Genomic DNA, 25,187 nt, shown 5'->3' on the forward strand with positions numbered 1-25,187 from the left:
TAAAAAGACTAAGAGAAAAAACTGATGTAATTACAGCAGACAGAAATACCAAATCACTGATTCTTGAACACAGAGTAAACCTTTTATAATGGACAAGGGCATTTCCATGATTTCCATAGAGAGGCACTTTGCATCAGCAGCACCATGCTCCAGTGCTCTGGGAGAGTTTATAGTCCTGAGAGTTGAACACTGGATGACTGACAGCTGTCCTTCATCACAACAGAAGCCACAGAAATCCTCCTCATCAAAAACATGACTTTGATCTGCGTCCTCATCTGGACTCTCCTCTGCTGCTGCTTCACAGGTAAAGTCCAGAGAATCAAACTCCTCTCCTCTATCAACATCTGTCCCTCTGAAATGAAGCCCACAAAACCATGAAGCTGCTTTATGTTTTTGTCTCTGTATCCTCAGAGTCCAGAGGACAGATCACAGTGACTCAGCCTGGAGCAGTGAGCTCTGCTGTGGGAGGAACTGTGAGCATCAAGTGTAGGACCAGTCAGGATGTTTATGTTTCTGGCAGCTCTCACTGTTTAGCCTGGTACCAACAGAAAGATGGAGGAGTTCCTAAACTGCTCATTTACTATGCTAGCACTCGAGATTCAGGGATTCCAGCTCGTTTTACAGGCAGTGGATCAAACTCTGACTTCACTCTGACCATCAGTGGAGTCCAGGCTGAAGATGCAGCAGTTTATTACTGTCAGGGTCGGCACTATCCTAACAGTCAGTATGTGTTCACACAGTGAAAAACAGTTGTACAAAAACCTCCCTCAGTCAGACTGAACAGAAACTGAAGTGACTGCTGCAGCTGGAAGATACTGCAGAGACTGATACAGTTCACTGAGGACACACACACACACACACACACACACACACACAGTTTAACAAATTCTTAAGTTACGATTGAAGACAAGTTTCCTTCAAAAAGAGAAAACTTGTGATTACTTGTCTGTGAAGGTTCTCAGTCATCCAGGTCATCGTAGTCAAAGGAATTTGCAAAGAAAAGCGTCTGGACTTCTTTGAGTTGCTTGAAGACGTTTCACCTCTCATCCGAGAAGCTTCTTCAGTTCTAAGGTCAAATGGGCGAGAGTCCCAGATTTAAACCCAGTGGGAGTATCCCCCCAAAGAGGGGGGTGTGTTGTCTGAGTGTGTTGCTGGGTCTGAAGTACACTGGGATGTCGTGCTTGGAGAAAACTCTCCTGAGTTTCTCTGATACACCGGCTACATAGGGGATGACAACAACGTTGGCTCATGTGATTAGAGGATCACCAGGGGGTCCTTTGTCCCTCTTTGGGGGGATACTCCCACTGGGTTTAAATCTGGGACTCTCGGCCATTTGACCTTAGAACTGAAGAAGCTTCTCGGATGAGAGGTGAAACGTCTTCAAGCAACTCAAAGAAGTCCAGACGCTTTTCTTTGCAAATTCCTTTGGCTTGTGATTACTTGCTGATGCTAGCTGTGTTTCAATAACTGATCTCAGAGCAATGAAAGCTGAGTAAGCAGCAGCTTGCTTTGCACACTGGTCTCCTACAAATTTACTATGAAAGTCCAGTGGTTTATCCACAATGCACATGTGCAAACCACCAGAAAAAAGCCACTTCCCTCTCAGCTTGACCAGCACCAGTCACTGTGAGCGGTAGACAGAGACACTCATATGACAGACAGTTTGTTATGGTCTGGATGAGTCTGAGTAATTTTCCACAGCATTGGCTCTCTTCACCTGGGTGGAGCCTTCCTCGCTCCTCCCTGCTCCTCACCTGTTGGCAGTTCCTCCAGCAGTATTCATGACCAGCACTCACAATGAACCTTCGCCAGATTGTCTGCCTACCATAGTCAGTTCACTGCCTCTCATGTTTGTCTTGTGTTTCTCAGCGTGTTTTGCTTAATTATCATTTCCTGTTCTCTAGTCGGCACCTGGATACATCTTGCCAACTCTCCCCATAATCATACCTCAGGATTCTGGTCTACTGCTGCTGGGAAAGCTCACTCACGCAAACCGCCATCCATACCTGCCTGCCTCCCTGCGCACCCACATCGCAGTCTGTACTCACCCGATCCAGTTCACCTCCTCCTCCAGCTAATCTCCACCTGCAACCATGTAAGACCTCTCAACTTTGAAATCTTGGATGCCTTCACTACTCCGCGGACCACTCTGATTATTATCTCTTTTATTTCAGTGTTCCTGTTCGCCATAGCTTTCATTGCCCTGTTCCTGCCCCTGCTATTCCTCTGACCAGATTCAGCTTGTGCTCATTGCTCACTGTTACATTTAGCTTTTGTTCAGTCCTCTTTGTTTAAGACTGTTGAAGACTGAAGTGCATGTTAGCCAGAGCTGCCGAAATCAGCAGAGGTGGCGGCTAAGTTAATAGTGTTCCACGTGTCTCGGTCAGGTCTTTTAGTGAGCTATGAGCTCCATGAGGAAAGACCAGTGATTCCAATTGATGGCGAGCCTCCCAGTGTGATTTCCAGGATCCAGATCTGCACAACCAGTCAGACGGCCAATGGTTTATCTGATTCCTGGTAGGATTCCACCAGTCACCCCGACTGGCAACAGTGAACAGACAAAAAGAGTGCACTCTAGACTATAAAAATACTAAGTGTGAAACTTCACTGGACCTTTTTGCTGACTGACAGACCATTACAGATCATTCCCTCATCCAATCTGTGCTTTGACTTGACTGACCCTCTATAAACTCTGATATGGGCAGAAATCTGTGCCATCAGAAACTGAATTTGAATAAGTTAAATCTGAATTTGAATTGCTCAGATTGAATCTGAATTGTAACTTGAATAAATGCTTTTAAAAACTGAATATGAATTAGTCTAATTTGAAATTCAATTTATTGGTTTGAAAATGATCATCACTAAATTGAAATTGAATTTTATATTTTGAAAATGAATTCATTTGCTTTGAAACTGCATTTTATCCTTTAAAAATTCAGCTCTCGAATAAGTTCAGATTCACTTCTCACCATTCAGTTTCAGTTCCAAAATTCAGTTTTTTGGGACTTACATCCGGTTCAAGAGTAAACGAGCGCAGATTAATAGAACTACGTTTTACTAGTGGACCGAAAGTGTTACTGACGGGAATCTACAGCGTCTTGAGCTGAATTAAGACTTCAGAAGTCATTCGTCATGTCGAATGACCAGCGGATAAACTCTCAGGTTGGTAATAAATGTATTACATGTATAAGAACAAGCGTCATGTTAACAATTGATAGCCGTACAGTAACTTTTATGCTTCTTGTAGCTGTTAGCTAAAAACGCTAATTTAGCCTAGTTTGCCCTGAATTCAGCTTTGACAAACAAATATGATCGACTGTTTCTAGTAGAATTCCAAAGTTGTCATCTTGTACCCTGTCAGAGCCCCGTATGCTTGCAGAGACCCCTACAGTAGGGAAACATGCAAAACAGTGTCCAAACCTTTGTATTTGAGCTTTATTTATGTCTTACACAGCATCCCAACTCTTTAGCTAACTTAATAACTTTAGCTAAAGTGAATAGTTAGTCTAATTCATTAGTGCAGCATTACTGGATCACCTCTGTTTGAAGTGATATGATATGTGACTATCACTGTGTTTAACTATCATAGTAATTCTTAGGGTACTGAGTGCATGCTTAATTTGTTGGGGTTTTTTTTAAACATACTGCTCCATTGCTATGTTTGACAGGCTGAAGTTGTCGGGTCATGATCGACCATCTTTTACAGGTGTTTTGTGCCAGAAATGGAAATGCAGTTTTCTACCCCACAGTTACAGCATGTCTGACTGCCTGTTCACTGCCTACTTCATCTTTTATCTTTATTATTATTATTGTTCTTATTTTACATTTTTCATTGTTAGGCATTAAGTTTATTTATAGTAGTCCTTTCCAACTTCTTTCCCTCTTCCATGTTACTGTGTCAGCATCTATTTGGGGTTGGGAGTGGAACAGAAAGTAAGGAAATCCAAAGTGCCATTAAAACCAGGAGAGGTTCTTATATTTCAGAAGAAGGGATTAATTCAAAAGAAATGACCTCAATGCCATATTTTATTTAGGAACCCTAGAGAGTACTTTGCAAAATAACACATTCTTATAATTTCACCCTCAGATGAGCCAAGCTACGACTGTCAGAGAAGGTGATGTAGGTACAGAGCATGTGAGAGTGGTTAAGTTGATGTCTCTTGTCTAGATGAAGGCACAAGAGGGATCAATGGCACGGCGTAGAGATTCAGTATCTTCAGTCTTCAGTGGACACTCCATTTCTGGCACAAAACACCTCTAAAAGATGGTCGATTTAGGAGGTGACCCGACAACTTCAGCCTGTCAAACATAGCAATGGAGCAGTATGTTTAAAAAAAAACCCAACAAATTAAGCATGCACTCAGTACCCTAAGAATTACTATGATAGTTAAACACAGTGATAGTCACATATCATATCACTTCAAACGGAGGTGATCCAGTAATGCTGCACTAATGAATTAGACTAACTATTCACTTTAGCTAAAGTTATTAAGTTAGCTAAAGAGTTGGGATGCTGTGTAAGACATAAATAAAGCTCAAATACAAAGGTTTGGACACTGTTTTGCATGTTTCCCTACTGTAGGGGTCTCTGCAAGCATACGGGGCTCTGACAGGGTACAAGATGACAACTTTGGAATTCTACTAGAAACAGTCGATCATATTTGTTTGTCAAAGCTGAATTCAGGGCAAACTAGGCTAAATTAGCGTTTTTAGCTAACAGCTACAAGAAGCATAAAAGTTACTGTACGGCTATCAATTGTTAACATGACGCTTGTTCTTATACATGTAATACATTTATTACCAACCTGAGAGTTTATCCGCTGGTCATTCGACATGACGAATGACTTCTTAAGTCTTAATTCAGCTCAAGACGCTGTAGATTCCCGTCAGTAACACTTTCGGTCCGCTAGTAAAACGTAGTTCTATTAATCTGCGCTCGTTTACTCTTGAACCGGATGTAAACCCCCAAAAACTGAATTTTGGAACTGAAATTGAATGTTGAGAAGTGAATCTGAACTTATTCGAGAGCAAAACTTTTAAAGGATAAAATGCAGTTTCAAAGCAAATAAATTCATTTTCAAAATATAAAATTCAATTTCAATTTAGTGATGATCATTTTCAAACCAATAAATTGAATTTCAAATTAGACTAATTCATATTCAGTTTTTAAAAGCATTTATTCAAGTTACAATTCAGATTCAATCCGAGCAATTCAAATTCAAATTTAACTTATTCAAATTCAGTTTCTGATGGCACAGATTTCTGCCCATACACTGAGGAACAAACTGAGCTATAAGGTTCCAACCTAACAAATACTTTCAAAGGGACAATTTCAATGATTAAGGAACATGCATTTTATTTCTATTTTTATTTTAAGGGCCCTAGTTGTTGATTTACTGTGAAACTGTTGTGAAACTGTTACTTGTTGAAACTAAAGTCACAGTTAACTGAAGTTTTTGTGTATTCTGATTAATCGCACTCATGTCCAGCTCCTCCCCGAACCTAGAGTGAGGTGCACTTACCCAGGAGTGGGTTACATGCAGATTGAGCAACACAAGTGATTTACTGTATGAAGGAAATTCTCCTTTGTGATAATATTTTAAACATGCATTTCTCTTGTCCTGTCAACTTAGTGAGTTATGAGTTGATATGTAAATTAGTTGATTGTTATTATCTTAGGGACGGATGACTTGATCATAACAAAAGTGAATATAAGAATAAGAATATTGTTGAGGGTTAAAAGAGTGGAGACTCTAACAGACTGAGTTACTGATTACATGGGAACAAACTTGCTTTGTAAACTACATGACATCATTTTACATGTTTTTATTTTAAAGCTACATAAATGTATTGGGTCTGTACGTAACTGAGTGCAAGGGAAGAAATTCACGTTTCAGGGATGAAACATTGCAATGAAGTGTTTAGGAAGCATCTAAAAGTGAACATTAGTCTTGTATGAAGTAACAAAAAAAAAATCTCTGTGTACTCAGTAGGTGAACCTATGCCAGTGGATCCCAGAGTTTCCAGAATTGTGTGTGTATATCCTAGAGCAGCGGTCCCCAACCTTTTTGGCGCCACGGACCGGTTTATGTCCGACAATATTTTCACGGACTGGCCTTTAAAGTGTTGCGGGTAAATACAACAAAATAAAACCAGTATTGGTACCAAAAAAAGAAGATTTATTCATAACACATGAGACAAGACCCAGGAAAACCAAGTTAACAATAAAAACGATTTTAAAAAATAACAAAAAAAAACTGATAAAAACCCTGAAAACCATAAATTTCACACCCAAGCCTCAACTCTCGCGGCCCGGTACCAAACGACCGGTCCCTGGTCCAGGGGGTTGGGGACTGCTGTCCTAGAGCACTTGTGGGCAACCAGTAAATATGATGTGAGGGAAATGAAGGGGTAGTGGTACCTAGTCTGATTTCAGACTTAGTCAGTAATGAATTAAAGCCAGGAGGAGTGAATGCAGCACTGCATGTCACGGCACCTGAAGTTCTAATCCCTACACCTTATTGTTCCACCAGGAAGCAAAATGCTTCTGTGATTTATCTGGCTGATGTTTTAAGGAAACCAAAAAACAAAGTTGATCCTGACAGTTAGAAAGAGAAAACAAACCAAAACTAAGAGAACAGTTATGCTTGGACATGTCCTAAACCAGGGCTATTTCTTTTGGGGTGGTGGTGGGGGGGTAACAGTGCACAAGAGGCTCCACTATCAGCAATGATTAGCATGAATGCATGTGACTGCACTGTGACGGACTGATGATGGGGACAAGTTTTGACTGACTTGTAACTAATACTAAAGACTGCACCTACTTTAGGATTAGTCACTAATGCCTAAATCACCCAAAAAGTGAAAAAAGGGTGAATGTTTGATTTTGCAGGAGCGGCGAAGGTTGACATGAGTGTGTGGGCCCTGCAGACTTAATCATTTAGCTGCCACTTTCTGTCTCACTGATTTTTGTGTGAAGGAAACTGTTTTAATAGCTCTGTGTTGGTTATGGAATCGAATTTTATTGTTGAGAAAATGCCAAATGTTACAGTGGGGGAAATGTGTATACAATGTGAAAATATACCTTTTTAAAACTAGTGTTACTTCTTTCACACCTGTTTTACTTTGATGGTCCCTGTCCTGTGTCTGCACTGTTGCTGGTTTTGCTTCCCTTTGTCTCGTCAGCTCTGATTCCTCCCAGCTGTGTTCTCTCTGCGTGTCATCCCATGTTTTACCCTGCGTCTTTTCCAGCGTATACCTGCATGTCATTCTGTGAGTTATGGTCTCAGGTTTGTTTATTAGAATTTCCCAGTTAAAGTTTTTCTTAGTTTCTGTCCTTCAGTCTGTATTCTCACCATTTGTAAATAAAGCTCACTCGTATCAAAGCCAGTGCCTCCATTTGGGTTGTCTCATAACTCCACACGCCTCAACCGTGACACGTTATCATATCACTATTCAGCTCAAGTTGCTGAACTCGTAACATTAAAACAAGTAAGTGACCTTACTTAAGATGAGTCAGCATTTACAAGATTTCTGAATAAACACATGGGATGATCCATCATTTGGGCACATTATGGAAACAGTGTTTATAATGATTCATGGAAATCCAATGCACATGAAAAACTTATGGCTGCAGAGCTGGATGCCTTATTACTCCTCTGACCTACAGTTGTTTGTAAATGTTAAGTTTATATTAACTCCAAGATTCTGTTTTTCTAGGCAATTATAGTGTGGATGCAGTGGTGAAACCAGGAGTTAAAGAGACTTAACATGAAAACCACACTAACTTCATCTCCTAACACAGGTTTACAGACCTGGAGCAGATTTACTCTAAAATTATTTGGCAATTTTTCTTTGATTTTTTTCTCTGATTTGTGTGACTAACAATTCATGTACAGGTACTGAAACTGCACAGGTGGTACAGATAAGCTTTTGATAACCCATAAGCAAAGTTCACTGGACAGAAGGTAAAATGAGGGTTGATATGCTTTCAAAATGGTTAGAAGTTTTTTCTTCCAGTAAGGAGATACAGCTGCAGTAGCCAGAGCATTGCTGGAAGAAATCATCCCAAGAATGGAAACTCCAGACTGAGAATGAAGATTTCTCATCTGCACCCAGAGTCCCAGTGGGAAGCAGGGACCAGTCCACACACAGCTGACAGCCCAGACAGCAGTTAAGGTAGGGAGTCGTGCCACTTGGGGTCCTGCTAGTCATCACAAGAAGATTCCAGGACCACAGTAATAACCCAAAGGGTTAAAAGATTTCAATGTTGATGGTGAGGAAGACAACAAGGGTGTACGTCGTGCTCTGCCCTTTCATCCTACAGCTGCGTTGGAACGACAGAGAGTGAGGGGTGAAAGAGCGCCCTCCTCCAGCAAGCGTGTGCCAAGCTCAGGCTCAGTGACGTACAGAGCGAGGTTCTGTGTCACCTACGAGGAATCAGCGATGGAACGCAGACATCACCTGATTAAACTGTCAGGCTGGTTTTGTCTGAAAAAGTTCAGTGTGTTTTTAGGTTATGGTGGTGATTGGTGTGACCTTTCTAATCATTTTACAAATGATATATATTTACATGACTCTCCAAAAATCACAAACACAGGAAAGGTGTATATGGATTACTGAGTTTCAAACTTTCCAGTCCGGATCTGATTAAAAGTGACTAGAGAAATTAAAGTGCAGAAATTTCACAATTACTTGTGCACATTATGTAGAGTATAGAGACTGCTCTTCTGGCATGCCAGTTCCTGATGTGTAAGTGTATTAAATCCTGATTACCTTAGTAAACAGAGCAACAACAGTTGTTAGGTCCTTTGATACATGTACTGAATTCTGATACAGTGTTTGACACCCTAAAATAGGATTTTAGGATGATCACATTTCATTGAGCGATTTTACTAGGCCTGAAAAATGCTGGGAGCATGCTGGGAGGAGTCTGAATGCACAACAACAGTAAAGATTACAGTACACTGCATGGGTAGATGTTGGGAAGCACTAATGCAGCAAAATGTTTGCAAGTTACCTCTGTGGTAGCCATCTTGCTTTTCCTGTAAAGAGGAAGCCCACCTCAATTGCAGTTCTTTTATAGGCCAGTTTGAATTGAGGAGGCGTGGTCTCAGAGTATATAAAGCTGGCAGGAAATGATTAGGGGGCCGTTTTTTTGGAAGCTGCTGTTTGTATGTGCAGGAGACAATAAAATAACTACTTCAGTTAAGACAGAGTGATGTTTTCCTCACCACAGCTCTCTGTGTAACAGTAGCAAACACAAATCTATCATCTGCTGTAAAATTTAGATCAGTGTTTGATCTATGGTGGCTGTGTGGAAACACGTGGCTATTTCGGCGACTTTGACTTCGAAGAGAGATATTATCACGGGAAACTAGACGCAAGAGGAGAGAGAATGAAAATAGAAAACCTAAGGCTAGATAACAAACGGAGACCTGGAGATACAAAGAGAGATCAAAACTATAACAACCCAAACTAGGAAATTTGCCTGAGAATATTAAATAAACCAGAAACAAAAGTCCAGTATCGAGAACACTGGGTACAAACCCCCGGATCATGACACGTATCATCATGACAAAAAATAGTCCACTGTCTTTTAGTTCTAAGATTTTATATATCAGGACACAATAAAAATAATTTAAGACATTAGCATGTTTTAAAAGAGGTAAATACAGCCACAGACTAATATCTACACAAATCATCATTATTAACAAAAACTAAGTCAAAATGCAGAAGCAGCATGTGAAACACTGAGTACATCCTTACTGCTTTATAGGAATTAAGAAGGTAATTATAAGTCAGATGTATTTGATTAATTGATCATCACCAAGTGTGAGCATCTCTATAAAAGCAGAGGTTTGGCAGTTTGCATTCAGGTGTCTGTTAACACAATGCAAAGGAAGGCTGACAACAGCAAACATTTTATAGAAGCAACTGTTGCTGCCTATCAACATGTGAATGGTTATAAGACCATTTTCAAACAATCTGAAGTTCATCATTCTGCACTGACAAAGTAAGACAATCGACCAGAAGGGAGCCAAAAGAAAAAATCCAAATAAAGTGTTTGATTATGGTTTTGAGCCACCACTGAACATAACAGCTTCACTGCTCCTTGTAAGTGATTCTCCAGTTATTTGAACACTGCTGAAGAGAAGAAGACCATTTTTGTAAAAGACGTCCCCGTAGGTCATAATATGGTGGTGACAGAGAGCTCTAACATATCTTTGAAGTATACAGCATAGTATTCATAACGTTTAAATCTTCATCAGATAATTCCGTGATTCCTCAGACATTTTCATTATAGAAAACACCACTTATATCAAGACAGAAATGGATAAAGGTGATCATTTAGACCAACTCTAAAGGAATACGTGGTTTTCAACCTTTTCAGAAAATGCTCTCTGCAACAGAACAGCCTTCAGATTCTCAGAATGTTTCTGAAAATTTTGTGTGAAAATGCCAAATATGCTGTGAAAAATTCTCTCTTTATAATAAACCGCATCATCAGATTGATCCAGCTCCCTGTGAGTCAGTCAGATGATTTCCATAGAGAGGCACTTTGCATCAGCAGCACCATGCTCCAGTGCTCTGGGAGAGTTTATAGTCCTGAGAGTTGAACACTGGATGACTGACAGCTGTCCTTCATCACAACAGAAGCCACAGAAATCCTCCTCATCAAAAACATGACTTTGATCTGCGTCCTCATCTGGACTCTCCTCTGCTGCTGCTTCACAGGTAAAGTCCAGAGAATCAAACTCCTCTCCTCTATCAACATCTGTCCCTCTGAAATGAAGCCCACAAAACCATGAAGCTGCTTTATGTTTTTGTCTCTGTATCCTCAGAGTCCAGAGGACAGATCACAGTGACTCAGCCTGGAGCAGTGAGCTCTGCTGTGGGAGGTTCTGTGAACATCAAGTGTAGGACCAGTCAGAATGTTCATGTTTATAGCAACTACCACTGTTTAGCCTGGTACCAACAGAGAGATGGACAACCTCCCAAACGTCTCATTTACTTTGCTAGCACTCGAGATTCAGGGATTCCAGCTCGTTTTACAGGCAGTGGATCAAACTCTGACTTCACTCTGACCATCAGTGGAGTCCAGGCTGAAGATGCAGCAGTTTATTACTGTCAGAGTTTTCATGTTATCAACAGTCAGTATGTGTTCACACAGTGAAAAACAGTCGTACAAAAACCTCCCTCAGTCAGACTGAACAGAAACTGAAGTGACTGCTGCAGCTGGAAGATACTGCAGAGACTGATACAGTTCACTGAGGACACACACACACACACACACACACACACACACACACACACACACACAAATAAATGTTCTCTCAAAGACAAATATACTCAATAAATTAAAGAACAATTGTGGGACAGTAACAGAAACCAAGATCAATCTTAGTAATAACCTTTGACCTTAGCAGTGGAAAAAAAGACAGTAAATTTGTATCAAACCTTAAAGATCTGAAGAAAAAAATCTGGAAATGTTCCTGATCAGTGAGGGTCAAAATAAAAAAACCTGTGAATTTAAGATTTTACTGTAAACATATCATCAAACATGAACATGAGTGAAAAATCTGTTATTGAACTGAAGGTGTTTTTTCATATTTTGTTCATATCATCATTTATTTAATCTTCTCCTTGTTCGTCAATTAAAACTTTGTACTTCAGATTCTTTCTAATCACTCCTTGTACTCGTTGACTCTCCTGTCTGTGAGTTCTCCTCAGAACAAACAGCTCATAAGAGACACTAAAGACTCTTTCTTCTTTAGACTTGCTTTGTAGTCTGGTGAGGCTGTTTCCATGGCAACCAGGTCCCAGCATTGCTTCATGAACCAGTCTGTCTGATACTGGTGAGTAACACCACCAACAACCTACCACACACATTCATGTAACTTTGAACAAACATAAAAATAACCTGTACAATTTTAAAACTCCTTTTTCAGCTTTTGCCAAAATGCAGATCTCCTTAATGGTTCTTTCAGCCTGTGTTTTATTTTACCAGTGTAAAATAAAGACATAATGTTGGAGTGAAGGGTTGGTTTAAATTCATGTAAATGAAAAATATATTCATCAACTGCAGGTTTGTAGATTTTAAATAAAATAAAATGTCTGATTCAACCAAAATTCACTTTGCAAAACATCTTTATTACCTAAAACATGAATGTTGTCATTATGAGAAAGAAAATAACAGTTTTAGTCTTTATTTGTTCTTTAAAAAGAAAGATGGAGAGACAGTTACAGAGTTGAGAATGAGAGCATTAAACCAGTATCAGGTTGAGTCAGGTCAGGACTGGGAACACTGGACTCTCCTCAGTGGCTCTGAGACCAGAGTCTGGCAGCCCTGGGTGGCCTCACAGGTCACAGAGCCCACCTTCATCCAGCGGTCTGCAGGGAGCCTCAGGGTGCTGCTCCAGCTGTAGAGGCCGTCATTCTGCAGCACCACGGGGCTCCTGCTCTCCTCCCAGCTGATGCTGCCACTGCCATCCACCTTCCAGGACAGACTCCAGTCTGAGGGGAAGCCCTTGTTGGCCAGACATGTGATTGTTGCAGTCCCCTGCTGTAGCTCCTCACTGGAGGGGGGCAGCACTGTCAGGATGGGACGGGTATCACCTAGGAGACACCAATCAGCTTAGAGCACAGGGAGCACACAGCTGTCAATCAAACCACAGACAGTCGGACACCTTTACTGTAAGAGCTGATTTTCTCCATTAAGAAGTTTCTGTCAGGTGTTTTTTCTGCTCCACCAGTCATTAACTCACACATTGTTTCACTTCCCTTTAAGAAACCTCTCATGCATATCAGCACAGAGAGAATCATCACACAGTTTGACCTGAAATATGTTCAAACTACACTGGATATAAAAGAAGCAGATGTAGCAGAAGTAATTTCAAACAATACTTGACAGTTCTTCTTCTTTATATTATTGTTTTGATTTTTTTTTTCAGTTTAATTTGACTGAAATGGCCTGTATTTATATAGTGCTTTAATAGTCCCTAAGAACCCCAAAGCGCTTTACATATCCAGTCATCCACACATTCACACACTGGTGATGGCAGCTACATTGTAGCCACAGCCACCCTGGGGCGCACTGACAGAGGCGAGGCTGCCGGACACTGGCGCCACCGGGCCCTCTGACCACCACCAGTAGGCAACAGGTGAAGTGTTTTGCCCAAGGACACAACGACCGAGACTGTCCAAGCCGGGGCTCGAATCGGCAACCTTCCGATTACAAGGCGAATTCCCAACTCTTGAGCCGCGATCGACATGGCGACATAACATTTTGACAGAGCAGATCTGAATCACCCTCCATGACATAAGAGGATGATAAAAAATTCCAGCATCAAACTTATTGTAAAGCTACGTGCTTTTCTCTTAAAATCAGAAGAGAAATTGTTAAATGAACTTCAATAAAAATGAAAGTATTTGATAGTAAACCAGAATAAACTTACTTCCAACATCCAGTCTGGTTCCTCCACCAAAAGTCCACCACAGTGATACAAACTCATTGAGCCGCCGTACAAAAACCTCTGACTGTAGAGAGACACGGCTCTCTGACTCTGAAACAAACAAACTCAACAACATAATTCACTGTTTGCACAGCAGCCATGACTCAGCTGATATGACTTCTTCAAATACCATCATACAAATATCAGTTTAAATACATTTCAATCCATGAGCTTTTGGATGATCACATTTTTTTTTGCCTGTCCCGTTCGGCACTGAAGCAATCAGAATTATTGCCTGAAGGCCAAGAAAAATTCTCAACAGATTTATTTTCTCAAGTGTATCATTATGGCTTTGCAATACTGGTCCACTTGATTCATCTTTATTATTTTTTTATTTTTAAAATGATTACAATCGGAACAGATATAACCGGGGATCGTAAAGAGAAAGACAGATAAGAGAAGTTTAGGAAAAGGAGAGGTAAAGAAAAACAGAGAGGAAGAGGGACAGTGAGAAAAGACCAAAGAAATCCACGAGATCACTTGCTGGAAAAAAAAGAAGTAAACAAGCAAAAAGAGAGCAACACAGTAGGGAGACCACAGCAACAACTAATTAAGCATAAATAAGAGTAAATAATAAATACTGAATGTTACTGAGCAGCACAAAAGACCGACAGCAGACGATATGCTTAGAGGCAGCATCCAAGGAAGATAGTGAGTGTCTGTGCACACCTCTGTGCGTGAGTGCGGTTCTTTTCAAAAGGTTTCTCCATGTAACTATCTAATAGTAATTGCGGGGAGCCATAGCACCGCCCCCCAGGACATGAAGCAAGTATGGAGGACATCCAGGGCCCAGACATCTAGATTCCCCCCAGAGCACAAGAGCCCAAGGAGGACCACTGGAGGGGCAGCCGCGCCACCCTCCTACAAACAAGCTGGGGAGAACCCCAGACGGGTGTGTGGGGGGTGGTCACCCAGCAGCCAACGTGCCAGCAGGCTCCGCTGGCAAAAGGCTACGTGAGAGTGTACTGACGACCCTCCACACCCCGGTACACTGTAAAATGTAATTCTAGATGTTTGTTATTTCAACATATTATTCTATATCAGTTTGACGATAGATGACTGAAGTTGTTGTTATAACATAGAATTACAAGTTAAAAACGTCCCAATTACACCAAAAAAAAGCTAACTTGAAAACTCATGTCCAGCTAAATCAGCAACTTATGTGAACTTGACAATGTGGGTAAGTTGAGCACAGCAGGATTCAAAACTGCCTCACGTGACTGCTACCGAGGTGCATCATGGGGAATTGGCGGTTAACGACATGCTCACTTTACTTGGACGTTTTCTAATCGTCTTCTTTGGAATATGCTTTCAAGGTGAGTAACATTGGTTATAACTATAAGGAAAGAGAGCTACAAAAGTTGGAACATGTTTTGAATTTATGGCATGATGTGTGTTTTTCTCTTTTACCGAAATGTTTGCTTTAGCTAATGTAACTTTAGCCGACAAGGTCCAGCTTGTGTGTCATGACCAAACTTGACCTAATAAACTGACACATGGCCTTTTTTATGGGTTTAATGTGGCACTGACCAAATCACAAGTATTGTGCCGCTAGCTTTAAGGTTGTGCACTCAACCACTGTTGCGATATTAGCAAGCTAACTCAGCTAATTAATAAAGCTTATTTCATATTGTCTCTGTACTTGTAAATTTCTTTCAAGTTCACAGGCTGTTGTATTTTGGTGGAAGTTCATTTTGGCAATATTTCCAATAACTGACTGGGTTCAAAAAGAACTTTTTGGCAGGACTCGGATGCTTGTTGTCATCTGTTTACCCCTATGTAATCACTTAAGTTGTTATTAACTGCTACATGCTAAGCTGCAAGAGTGCACTGAGGACTGAGACAAAATATGGTCTACAAACCAGCATTATATTAGTTTTTATCAGATAGTCCTCCAGTGTGTTTATTTTTTGCTTTAATTCTATTGTGCAGTTATTTGTTACCCTGAAATGCTTTATGCTTAACAACAGCTCACTATTTTGACTTATTTTTGAGCTCTTGTGATCAGTATGACTAGATTGTGTGAGTTTCCATACTAAAAGAGCTGTAGTGATAAAATAATTGGCATCAGAGACACTGATTTTTGGCATGGTATACTGCAGAAGTTTTTGTTTTGTTTTGTTTTTGCATAATTTACCTTTTAATTGAACTGCATTCTCTGTATTGTAACAAAACTAACATTGTTTATATGTCAGAAAATTAGCAAACATGAATAAATGGCGAAAACAATATAATTATAACATATATTTTATTTTACTTATTTTAGGTCTGTGAAGCCAAACTTGGTGCTGGGGATTTATTTTTGTCAGTGGAGTCAAATGGTAAGTTACAATTTGTGCATTTTGTCATACTGGAAACACCACAGATTATATTGTAACTTAATAGCTCTGTAGAACAAATGATATAAAGATTGTAGTGTCAGGGTACTTCTTAAGAAGTAATATGGCACTATTGATGATCACATGCAGGTGGCATAAACTAAATATTCAGACCTGTTACCAACAAGTGATTCATTAACAAAAGCAATGGAGCAGACTGTTTAGGTTCTTGTGGTTGTAATAACATCCATAACTGCAAGTTTGTCATTAATTTATTTTCACAGGTCTAGATGATCACATCTGTCTTTGTCATTTAAATGAGGTGGACTTGCAAACTTTGCGCTCTTTTGGGTAAATTGCTGTCCACTACATATACACAGAATGTGCACAGTATTTCAGATCTAAAAAGGGAGTATGTAATGGACTTGCTGGCTTTAATGTAAAAAGCCTGTTGTGTAACTTTAATGAGGCAGTTGGACTAAAACAGTATTGCTCATCAAGGTAAACATCTGAGGAATAAGGAAACTGTTACTTGTCCTTTTACTCAGTGTTCTTTTAATCACACGTTTACTAAAGTTTTACATCACATAAGTCATTTTCACAATCATTCTACTTTAAAAGATTTCAAGACAGAGCTTATTGTTCTCTGAACTTCCTTGTTTGCTGAACGGCAAAGTGCATCTTTTTGTTTGTTTGCTTTTGTGTGTTTGTGTTTTCTCTAATGGGCCTCAGATGACCGTTTGCTTAAATTTTGGTCTCAAAGAATCTTTTTGTTATTCTGCCTGTACTCTCCACCCCTCTTCTTCTCTTGCTCAGGTTGAAGCAGAATTTGCCCGTCTTACATCTGTTGACCTGAAAGGGTTCCTTTTTGCTGTGCTTGACCATTATGGAGAGGTTCGTGGAGCTGTACAAAATCAAGAGCAGCATAGGAGGGCTAACTAGGCTCATAAAATGCTTCAATGATGATGTAAGTGTTCAACTGCGAAATGTTCTCCTTTGTTTAAGTTTTAGGTTATCCAGTTCAACTGATGAACTCATTGAAAGAAAGCTGATAAGTAAAGTCTGTCATCATATTTCACAACAGGACATTTAGTGTGGTAACTTTTACAGAATCTGTGTATATTGATGGTAGGTTGGATATCATATTCTACTTGAATGTCCTGATAAGCCTGATTCAAAATTTCCAATGATAATCATATATTGATGGAATTATGTATCAAAAAGCTGTGAATTTGGAGCTGTCTACATGCTTCATAAACACTGTTTAAAAAGTGTTTTTGTTTTCTTTTTGACTTCTTTGACCAGAGCCCTACACAAAGGCAGAGGACAGAGGACCTCATTTTCTAAAGGAAGAGCCCTCACACACTTTCAAGACTGTGAAGGTTAGCATTGTTTCTTTTAGTGAATTTAATAATGACAGCACCGCAGTGGATTTTAAATTAAACATGTGGCATCTATGAAACAATAGATGCCACATGATAACATGTGTACTTTTTCCTCACCAAATGTATTATTACAAGATCTTTGACACTGGAGTTGGTCTGGGTTTCAGAGAAACTAACTGGCAAGCTAGCATTGATATTATTAGTGTCTTGTGTTTATTCATGTCTTCACCAGGGTCTTTGACATTTCGCTGCTGTACTGTTCACTTCAGCTTTACGTTTGATTTCTCACATTGTATATTGTAATGGCAGAGATATTAGGATATTTAAGGGCCTGCAGTGGCTGCTACAGCTGTGGGGGGCAATACTTTGGTGAAATGTCCTGGACCCTGGAAAAGAGACTGTGTAGACTGGGTAAGCAATTAAAGGTTACTGGCCCAGAGTCATTGGGCAGCTGGGTAAAGGTGGATGTTGATATTCAGTGCCAATTATGCAACCTGTTCAGCCATGTCTATATGCTCTTTTTTCATGCTGTTATTATAGGGGGGAAAAATAAACTTTAATCAATAAACTGATTAAAGAAGCATTGTCTATGGAGCCACAATCTGATCCTGTAGTGTAGCTGCAGTTTGCACATTTCATGTATTCTCAGCCAGATTTGGTTTAGAGCACAGCCAATATTTAGCATAAGTAGATTTAAATTCACACACTGGTGATGGCAAGCTACATTGTAGCCACAGCCGCCCTGGGGCGCACTGACAGAGGCAAGGCTGCCGGACACTGGCGCCACCGGGCCCTCTGACCACCACCAGTAGGCAACAGGTGAAGTGTCTTGCCCAAGGACACAACGACTGAAACTGTCGGAACCGGGGCTCGAACCGGCAACCTTCCAATTATAAGACGAACTGTCAACTCTTGAGCCACGATTCAGTCATCCACCCATGTGTGTGAATGACTGAATGTGTAAAGCGCTTTGGAGTCCTTAGGGGACTAGTAAAGCGCTATACAAATACAGGCCATTTACCATTTAAATTGAAAATTTTGTTTGAATTCTGCAATTGAAGACATGCTCAGTTATTTATGAACATGGTCTTTGTTTAAAGCAAGAAATGGATTTGTAACATGGGGGTGCATATCTCATTCTGAAAAAACTTTAACAACTAATAAGTGTTACCCAAAGCCAATCACCATCATCCAAAGCATCAGTATGGCTCTTCTTTGGAAAGACATGAATTCTTAAGCACAAGGGATATTGTGTAATTGTAATTGTGTAATTTTATTTATTTTTTTTGTCTTTGAAGCCTTTTATAGCCGACAGGTATTGAAGACACGTTTTCTAAGAGGATGAAAGTTGGCATTGCGATGGTGAAAGAAGAAGACATCATCGATGTGTTGGTTGTCCTTGAGGCGGCAGTAATCCTGTCTAATCTGAGGAATGTCTCAAGTGCCATTTCCATGCTGATGGGCCTTCTTTTTGCCCTCAACATAGACTATCCAAAGGAACTTAAGGACATCTTTGAAGTCATTCAGAACGTCCTAATGAACATTGGTGGAAGGCAGTGCATCTCACTAGTGCATGGTCTAAGAAACAGACTCTTGCAGAAAGCCATGCAGAACTGTAATTGTATCCTCCTTAGTGTTAAGGACAGTTTTTATTTTACTGTTTGTTTTTTTTATTCTTGCAAGTTCTCATTCTCACTTTTGTATGTCACTAAATGACTACACTTTACATTCCAGATTAAACAATTACTCATTTGTTCATGGTTTAAGAAACTTATGTGAACAACAATATAATGGTGGACTCTGCAGATGCTTATCTCATGCAAGTCAGTAGTTTTTCCTTTGTTTTGCAATTGAGCAGACTCAAACTAATGTGTCTGAAATATCCATCTTATCAAATGTTTCAGAAGCATGCACTCATTTTCAGAGATATTGGTTCTGTGGAATTTGTTGCAATTGTAAACAAAGACAAATACAAGAGTTTGATGTCTTAGTTGTTATAAACTGATCTTTACTGTCACTTATCAAAGGTTTTGTACTATTTTAATATTTCAAGTTTTATGCTAACAGGTGTGACTGAGCACAATGAAGTTTAAAAATTTTGCAAATGTAAAGAATAACTTTTCTAAAATAGCAAGTGTCCCATTGATACATTACATTAATGCAGACTTTATGTTGTTACTTCACAAGAATCACTACTGCTCCTAGAGTATTGGTCAGAATTTAATCTTCACCCAAACTGGGCTCAAGACCAAGTTCAAATTTATTGTTTCACAGGGAGCAACCTTTGAGTTTTGATGGATTGTGAGCCTGATGAGCTACGTCACTGATTTTTCTGTTTCTCAGATGACTAAGATGGCACAATAAATGGTGAATGTTGGGTGCTCATTAGTAATTGTCTTGTCATGTTCTTAAAACAAACTTTCTGTATGAAATGATCAGATAGACTTTAATGGAATCTGTGGGTTTTTATTTTTTTTCTGTAAACAACAGAAAATTAATTTAAAGGAATGTAGATATTTAAACCTGAGACCTAAGATAAACCTAACAGGTAGTTTTGCTGAAATGGATGTTAGAAAGCTAAAAAAAAAACAAAACTTAAGATGTTTAATACACATTTTTCTTTACATCCAGTCAATCAACTCTGATAATTAAAATGAAACTGATTTACAAGTTCACTCAGCTACCTTAAGGAGCTCAGTTAATTAATAAAGTTAAATCAACTTAGCTAACAGATTATGTTAGTTAAGCTAAAATAGATTCCTAAGTTAAAAGAACTACTAAAGTATTTGAATTAACTAAAAAACCCAAGTCAACTGAACTAGGACAAGAGTTTAAACAATAGATTATTTTAATTTAGCTGAAAGGGTTTTCCCAAGTAAAAATGACAATTAAAGGAGTTGAACTGACTAACAAATCTCAGCCAACTAAACTAAGACAAAAATTTAGACAACATGTGATTTTTCATTGAGATAACAATTGGTTGTGTTATAAGAACAAACTCTATTTCTTGACTTAACTTAAAATTTTAAGGCAGCCCTGTACCTGATATTTTTAAGTTGAAACAACAAGTTATATTTTACAGTGTAGGGGCCTGATGGAGCCAAGGGCGCCAGGCCCTGGCAAGCAGCCACCGGACACCAACAACCGCTAATGTACCAGCAAGTGGGGGCCTCAACCACTGGCAGGGAGTGTATTGGGGGCTGAGAGGTGGAGTCTAACATCCAACCTGACATATAAACATAGACAAACAGGCAAACACAGACACAAGCATGCATTCCAACCATCATGAATACACTCTTTTCTTTTTGCTCCTTGAGGAGACGGATGTACCTCTCTTGATTCACCCCCAGACCAGTGATGGACTTAAAGCACGACTGTAAAATTCAGATGAATGGTAAATGGCCTGTATTTATATAGCGCCTTTATTAGTCCCTAAGGACCCCAAAGCGCTTTACATATGTCATTCACCCAGTCACGCACACATTCACACACTGGTGATGGCAAGCTACGTTGTAGCCACAGCCACCCTGGGGCGCACTGACAGAGGCGAGGCTGCCGGACACTGGCGCCACCGGGCCCTCTGACCACCACCAGTAGGTAACGGGTGAAGTGTATTGCCCAAGGACACAAGGACCGAGACTGTCCGAGTCGGGGCTCGAACCGGCAACCTTCCGAATACAAGTCGAACTCCCAACTCTTGAGCCACGATCGCTCCATGAAGTCTGTTCGTCCTAAACAACATAACCACCATCATCATCTCATGCGGCTACCCAAACCCGGCGGCAGCAGCTGGACACTTGAAGGCCGACGCTGACGAGAAAAACAACAAATTCTCCCCTGACAGTGACAACGAGACTCCCTGACTCTCTCACCAGATCTCTCAACTCCACCTGCGTAGGCTGTGGACTGTTGATCTTAATTGGGTGAAAGGACACTTTCTCAGGCTGAACACAGGACACACATCCTCACACGCATGCACACACGTACACTTAGACAGATACCCCCCTCCCTGAACCCATCGCCTCCCATGCTTACCTTCCATCCGATGTAGACGGAGGTTCAGCATCACTTTAGGTTGCGCAGAGAGTGCAGCGTCCTTGATGCTGCTGTGTACATTAGCATATTCCCCTTTTGCTTGTCTTGTGTTTTATGGTGTTGTGAAGATAAATGTGTTTTTGTGCTGAGAAGTTTTTGTTTCTGTTTTCTCTTTCTGATCCCCCATTAGGGATCAGGATGAGCAGAGTTTCTTTTTCCTCATCGACTGCCCTTTTGTGTTATACATTCATTGTTTTCTTTATGCTGCCTGTTCTGTCCTGTCTCCCCATTGTGATGTTTGTGTATTGTATGTGCGGTCGGAAAGGTCCGATTTTGCTGCAGGCAACTGCAAGTGACAAATAAAGGCTTCAATCTATCAATCAATATACAAATACTCAGCACTCACACAACATAGAGACAAACAGAAATGAACACTGTACACACACTCACACTCCCCAAACATCCTCTATACCCCCCAGGTCCAGGTAGGGTCACCGACAAGATAGCCCCTGGGATCCCTGGGACACACACTCCCCTCCACTACAATAATGTAGCGATTCACGGACACTGTCAAAAAAGCTACTCTGGATAGTGTTGGAATTGATATTTTTTGTATGTATAGTATGTGTAGCACGTGGGTTGAAGTACAGTACCAATGGATAATTACCAAGGTAATGAGTAATTTGGGCTAGTATCAGAAGATTAAGAACGACTCTTAGAGCTCTGGTACATGAATGGTAGAGAAACCAGACAAACACAGTTGTGTGGCTTAAAAGTACTTTAGTGAGGTTAAGCCTTTTAAAAGAATTTTGTAACCAACACTGAATTACAACAGGTTTAACAGAACTTCAAGTATAAAAATTTCCCCCAAAGTAGCAAAACAATAGAATAAAATAAAATTGTGCACAAGTAAAAGTATTAGTCTTTTAAGTCCAAATGGTACCGGTGGGGCCCATGACAAACGGGCGTATTGCATTAGAGTCCGTCCAATGAGGAGTGTGTGTGTGATTGTCTGTCCTACCGTACTACTTGTACAGTAGAGGATTGTAGTCCATCAATGTGCAAATGAGTGTGCGTGTATATGTATATCGTCTCCTAGGATCTTGGGTTGGCTCGCCATCCAGTGAACACTGGAACACTCTGGGTTCTGGAATCGCTGACCTGATCTTTGGATTCATCCCATATAAAAAACCTGACCTATAAACAATGGTCAAATATATGTCACGAACAATTTAGGAATAACTCTCACAAATTAAACTAAAGTAGTGTCACACTGCAGTAACTACTATTCAGATCAGCTATTATCAGTTCAATCATCATCAGTTCAGTCATGTTGTACAACATTAAAATATCAAGGTTCAAAGTTCAAAGTATCAATATCCAAAATTTCACAGTATCAAGGTTCAATACTTGTTTGTAACCTGCAGTAACATTAAAGATTATCTACAAGGTTTCAAACATTCAGGAATTATAGTCACCATATAATTCACTTTCATTGTAAAACATTAATTACATCCAACAAAATAACCTCACTGTACATATATATCTAATCACAAATAAATAAGTATTTTACCCCTTTTAAGAAATGGAATAATATGCAAATGCTTATCAGAAATGAACAAAGTGCAAATAATCAATTTCAATAACACGTACACACAAGGACTTAGTCCACAAATAGGAGCATTAAAATAGACGTGCTTAATCCCGCTTGTACCATAGGCCTACTAGCACAAGTGGAAATAGACTAAAAATTACCTACAAGTATTCAATACTGAGTATTGTAAAACAACTGATTGACATTAAAAAACTAAACAGGAAGCAGGATAAAGTCTGCTTACAATTATCTCTCATAAAGTTATTTTTAGCTGCTTTAAACATTTACAGCTTTTCACATGTTAATGACTTGGTTAACGATCTAACTAGCATAACAACAGTGCGTTTCAGAGACACCCAACAACTGTACCCACACTCCGCACATCACGTGTCTGATTAGCCACATTTAGCTTACCGCCGTCGAGTGGATGCTCAGCGTTTACGTGAAGCCACAGCTCAGTAAACCTTCCGGTTTCGCTCTGACCTCTACGACAACAAGTGCAAAACCATACTTTGTGAACAATATCAGTTTAGATGGTATTTTAACTCGTTAGAGGTTAATTTCTCCAGCTTACCGATAACAAAGTTTTAGTCCGCCTGCTCTGTTCGGCTGTAGAAGCAAGAGACTGAAAACTTGGGAGCGGGCACTAAGGAGGGACAAGAGCTGCCTAGAGCTTCACCAATTGGTTGACATGCGAGGAGTAGAGTAAAACAATAGGCTCTCATCAGAGCTCATCAACCCTCGGAGAAACTTAACCTTTGTTTGACCAGAGCATATCATATATAATCTGCGTCCCTTCCATGTTTAAATAAATATTTTGATCTCGTTTCACTTTCATTAAACAAGGACAGTAAGAACAGGAACAATGAACATAAAATGTTTTACCTTTTCTTCTCTTTTGTTTGAGATGATTTTAGGAACTGGGTTACATATGGCTGGAAACACACACACACACACACACCCACACACACAGAATACAGACACTGATGTTGTTCAGAGATGCCTGCTTAAGAATGTCCCGTGTATTTGTAATTTCATATTCATGAATGATTGCTTGCTGACAATAAAAAGGGCTGTAGCGAAGGAATCAGTGGAAGTGGGCTGAGTTCAGGTGAAGGAATCTTTTCCTCAACTTTGGCTGACTTCCCTCGCGAGCCACAAAGACAAAGAGCTCTGTCTTGTTTTGTTTTGTCGTGCAGTTATTGGTTTCGTGTTCCAGCGGGGTTTGTGCCTAGATAAACCCAACAGACAGCATCCTTTAATAGAAAAATACATTTAAAATTTTGTCTCATCTTTGTAACAGGAGTTTGTGACTGTAGTTTCCAGGAACAGGAGAGATGACCTAAATTCAGGACACACAGGAAAATCCCACCTTCATCCAGTGGTTTGCTTTGAGCTTCACGGTGCTGATTCAGCTATAGAAGATCATTCTGTAGTGTCCCGGGGCTCCTGCTCTCCTCATCACTGATGCTGCCACTGCCAACACTGTCAGTCATCTTTGTGACAGCCTCAATTCTGTGTGGAAGCCCTTGTTGGTCAGACCCATGATGGTGGCATTTCCCTGCTTCAGTTCGTCACTGGAGGAACCCAGCACCATCTAGATGGGACAGGTGTCACCTAAGAGACACCAGTCATCTTAGATAACAGAAACCACAAGTTGATATTTAGCTGTAAGACGCTTTTTTCTGCTCCACCAGTCACTAACTCACACTTTTTCACTGTTTCCAAAACAAACCCAAAAACCCCAGAACAAAACAAAGATTTCTTTCTGTAGAGAGCAACATGTCTGTGACTTTTTAATTGCACACTTTCACAGGTAATTTTAAAACTGGCAATTACTGAATTAGTGAAAACCTCCAGAGTAGTTTTTTTGCAGTGTAGGTACATTTATAAAGGTTTTAAGGACTTTATTCATGGTAATATTACAAGAAACATTAGTAATATTATTCACTTTCTTAATACAGGAGCTATATTAAAAATAAGTTTACACATATTTGCAATAAACAGTCAAATAATCTGATTGTTTTGTCAACCATGTAACAACATAATAAACGTCTGAACTGAGTTAGTATAAATGCCAAAGGTTTTAAAACAATTTCCCTTAATACTGTAAAAATGATTGATCTACTGATAAAAACACAAATTATCCAAGTCCCAGTTGGATTCAGAGCATTTCCATGGAGAGTGTCTGTACATTAGTAGCACCAGAGTCCTGGTCAACATGACTCAGTCTGGAGCAGGGAGGTCTGCTCTGGGGGACACTGTCACCATCAAATGGACCAGTCATAAGGTCTCTGTATCAGACTGTTTAGCCTAGCCTCAACAGAGGGATGGAAAATCC

General features: G+C 40.0%; 3 gene segments (V, D, J or C); 2 read left to right on the forward strand and 1 right to left on the reverse strand.

Moving 5' to 3' along the window:
* Window positions 1-247: 247 nt before the first annotated feature.
* LOC109199894 (Ig kappa chain V region BS-5-like) lies at window positions 248-743 on the forward strand. The segment is given in 2 exon segments: window positions 248-304; window positions 412-743. Coding segments are annotated over 2 exon segments (384 nt in total).
* Window positions 744-10,683: 9,940 nt separating this feature from the next.
* Window positions 10,684-24,467, forward strand: LOC109199882 (Ig kappa chain V region 4135-like). The segment is given in 4 exon segments: window positions 10,684-10,737; window positions 10,845-11,169; window positions 23,450-23,455; window positions 24,425-24,467. Coding segments are annotated over 4 exon segments (426 nt in total).
* LOC109199892 (Ig kappa-b4 chain C region-like) lies at window positions 12,133-21,298 on the reverse strand. The segment is given in 3 exon segments: window positions 12,133-12,618; window positions 13,458-13,565; window positions 21,253-21,298. Coding segments are annotated over 3 exon segments (465 nt in total).
* Window positions 24,468-25,187: the final 720 nt, after the last annotated feature.

The sequence above is a fragment of the Oreochromis niloticus genome, unplaced genomic scaffold, assembly GCF_001858045.2.
Source record: "Oreochromis niloticus isolate F11D_XX unplaced genomic scaffold, O_niloticus_UMD_NMBU tig00000852_pilon, whole genome shotgun sequence".
NCBI classification, from domain to species: Eukaryota; Metazoa; Chordata; class Actinopteri; order Cichliformes; family Cichlidae; genus Oreochromis; species Oreochromis niloticus.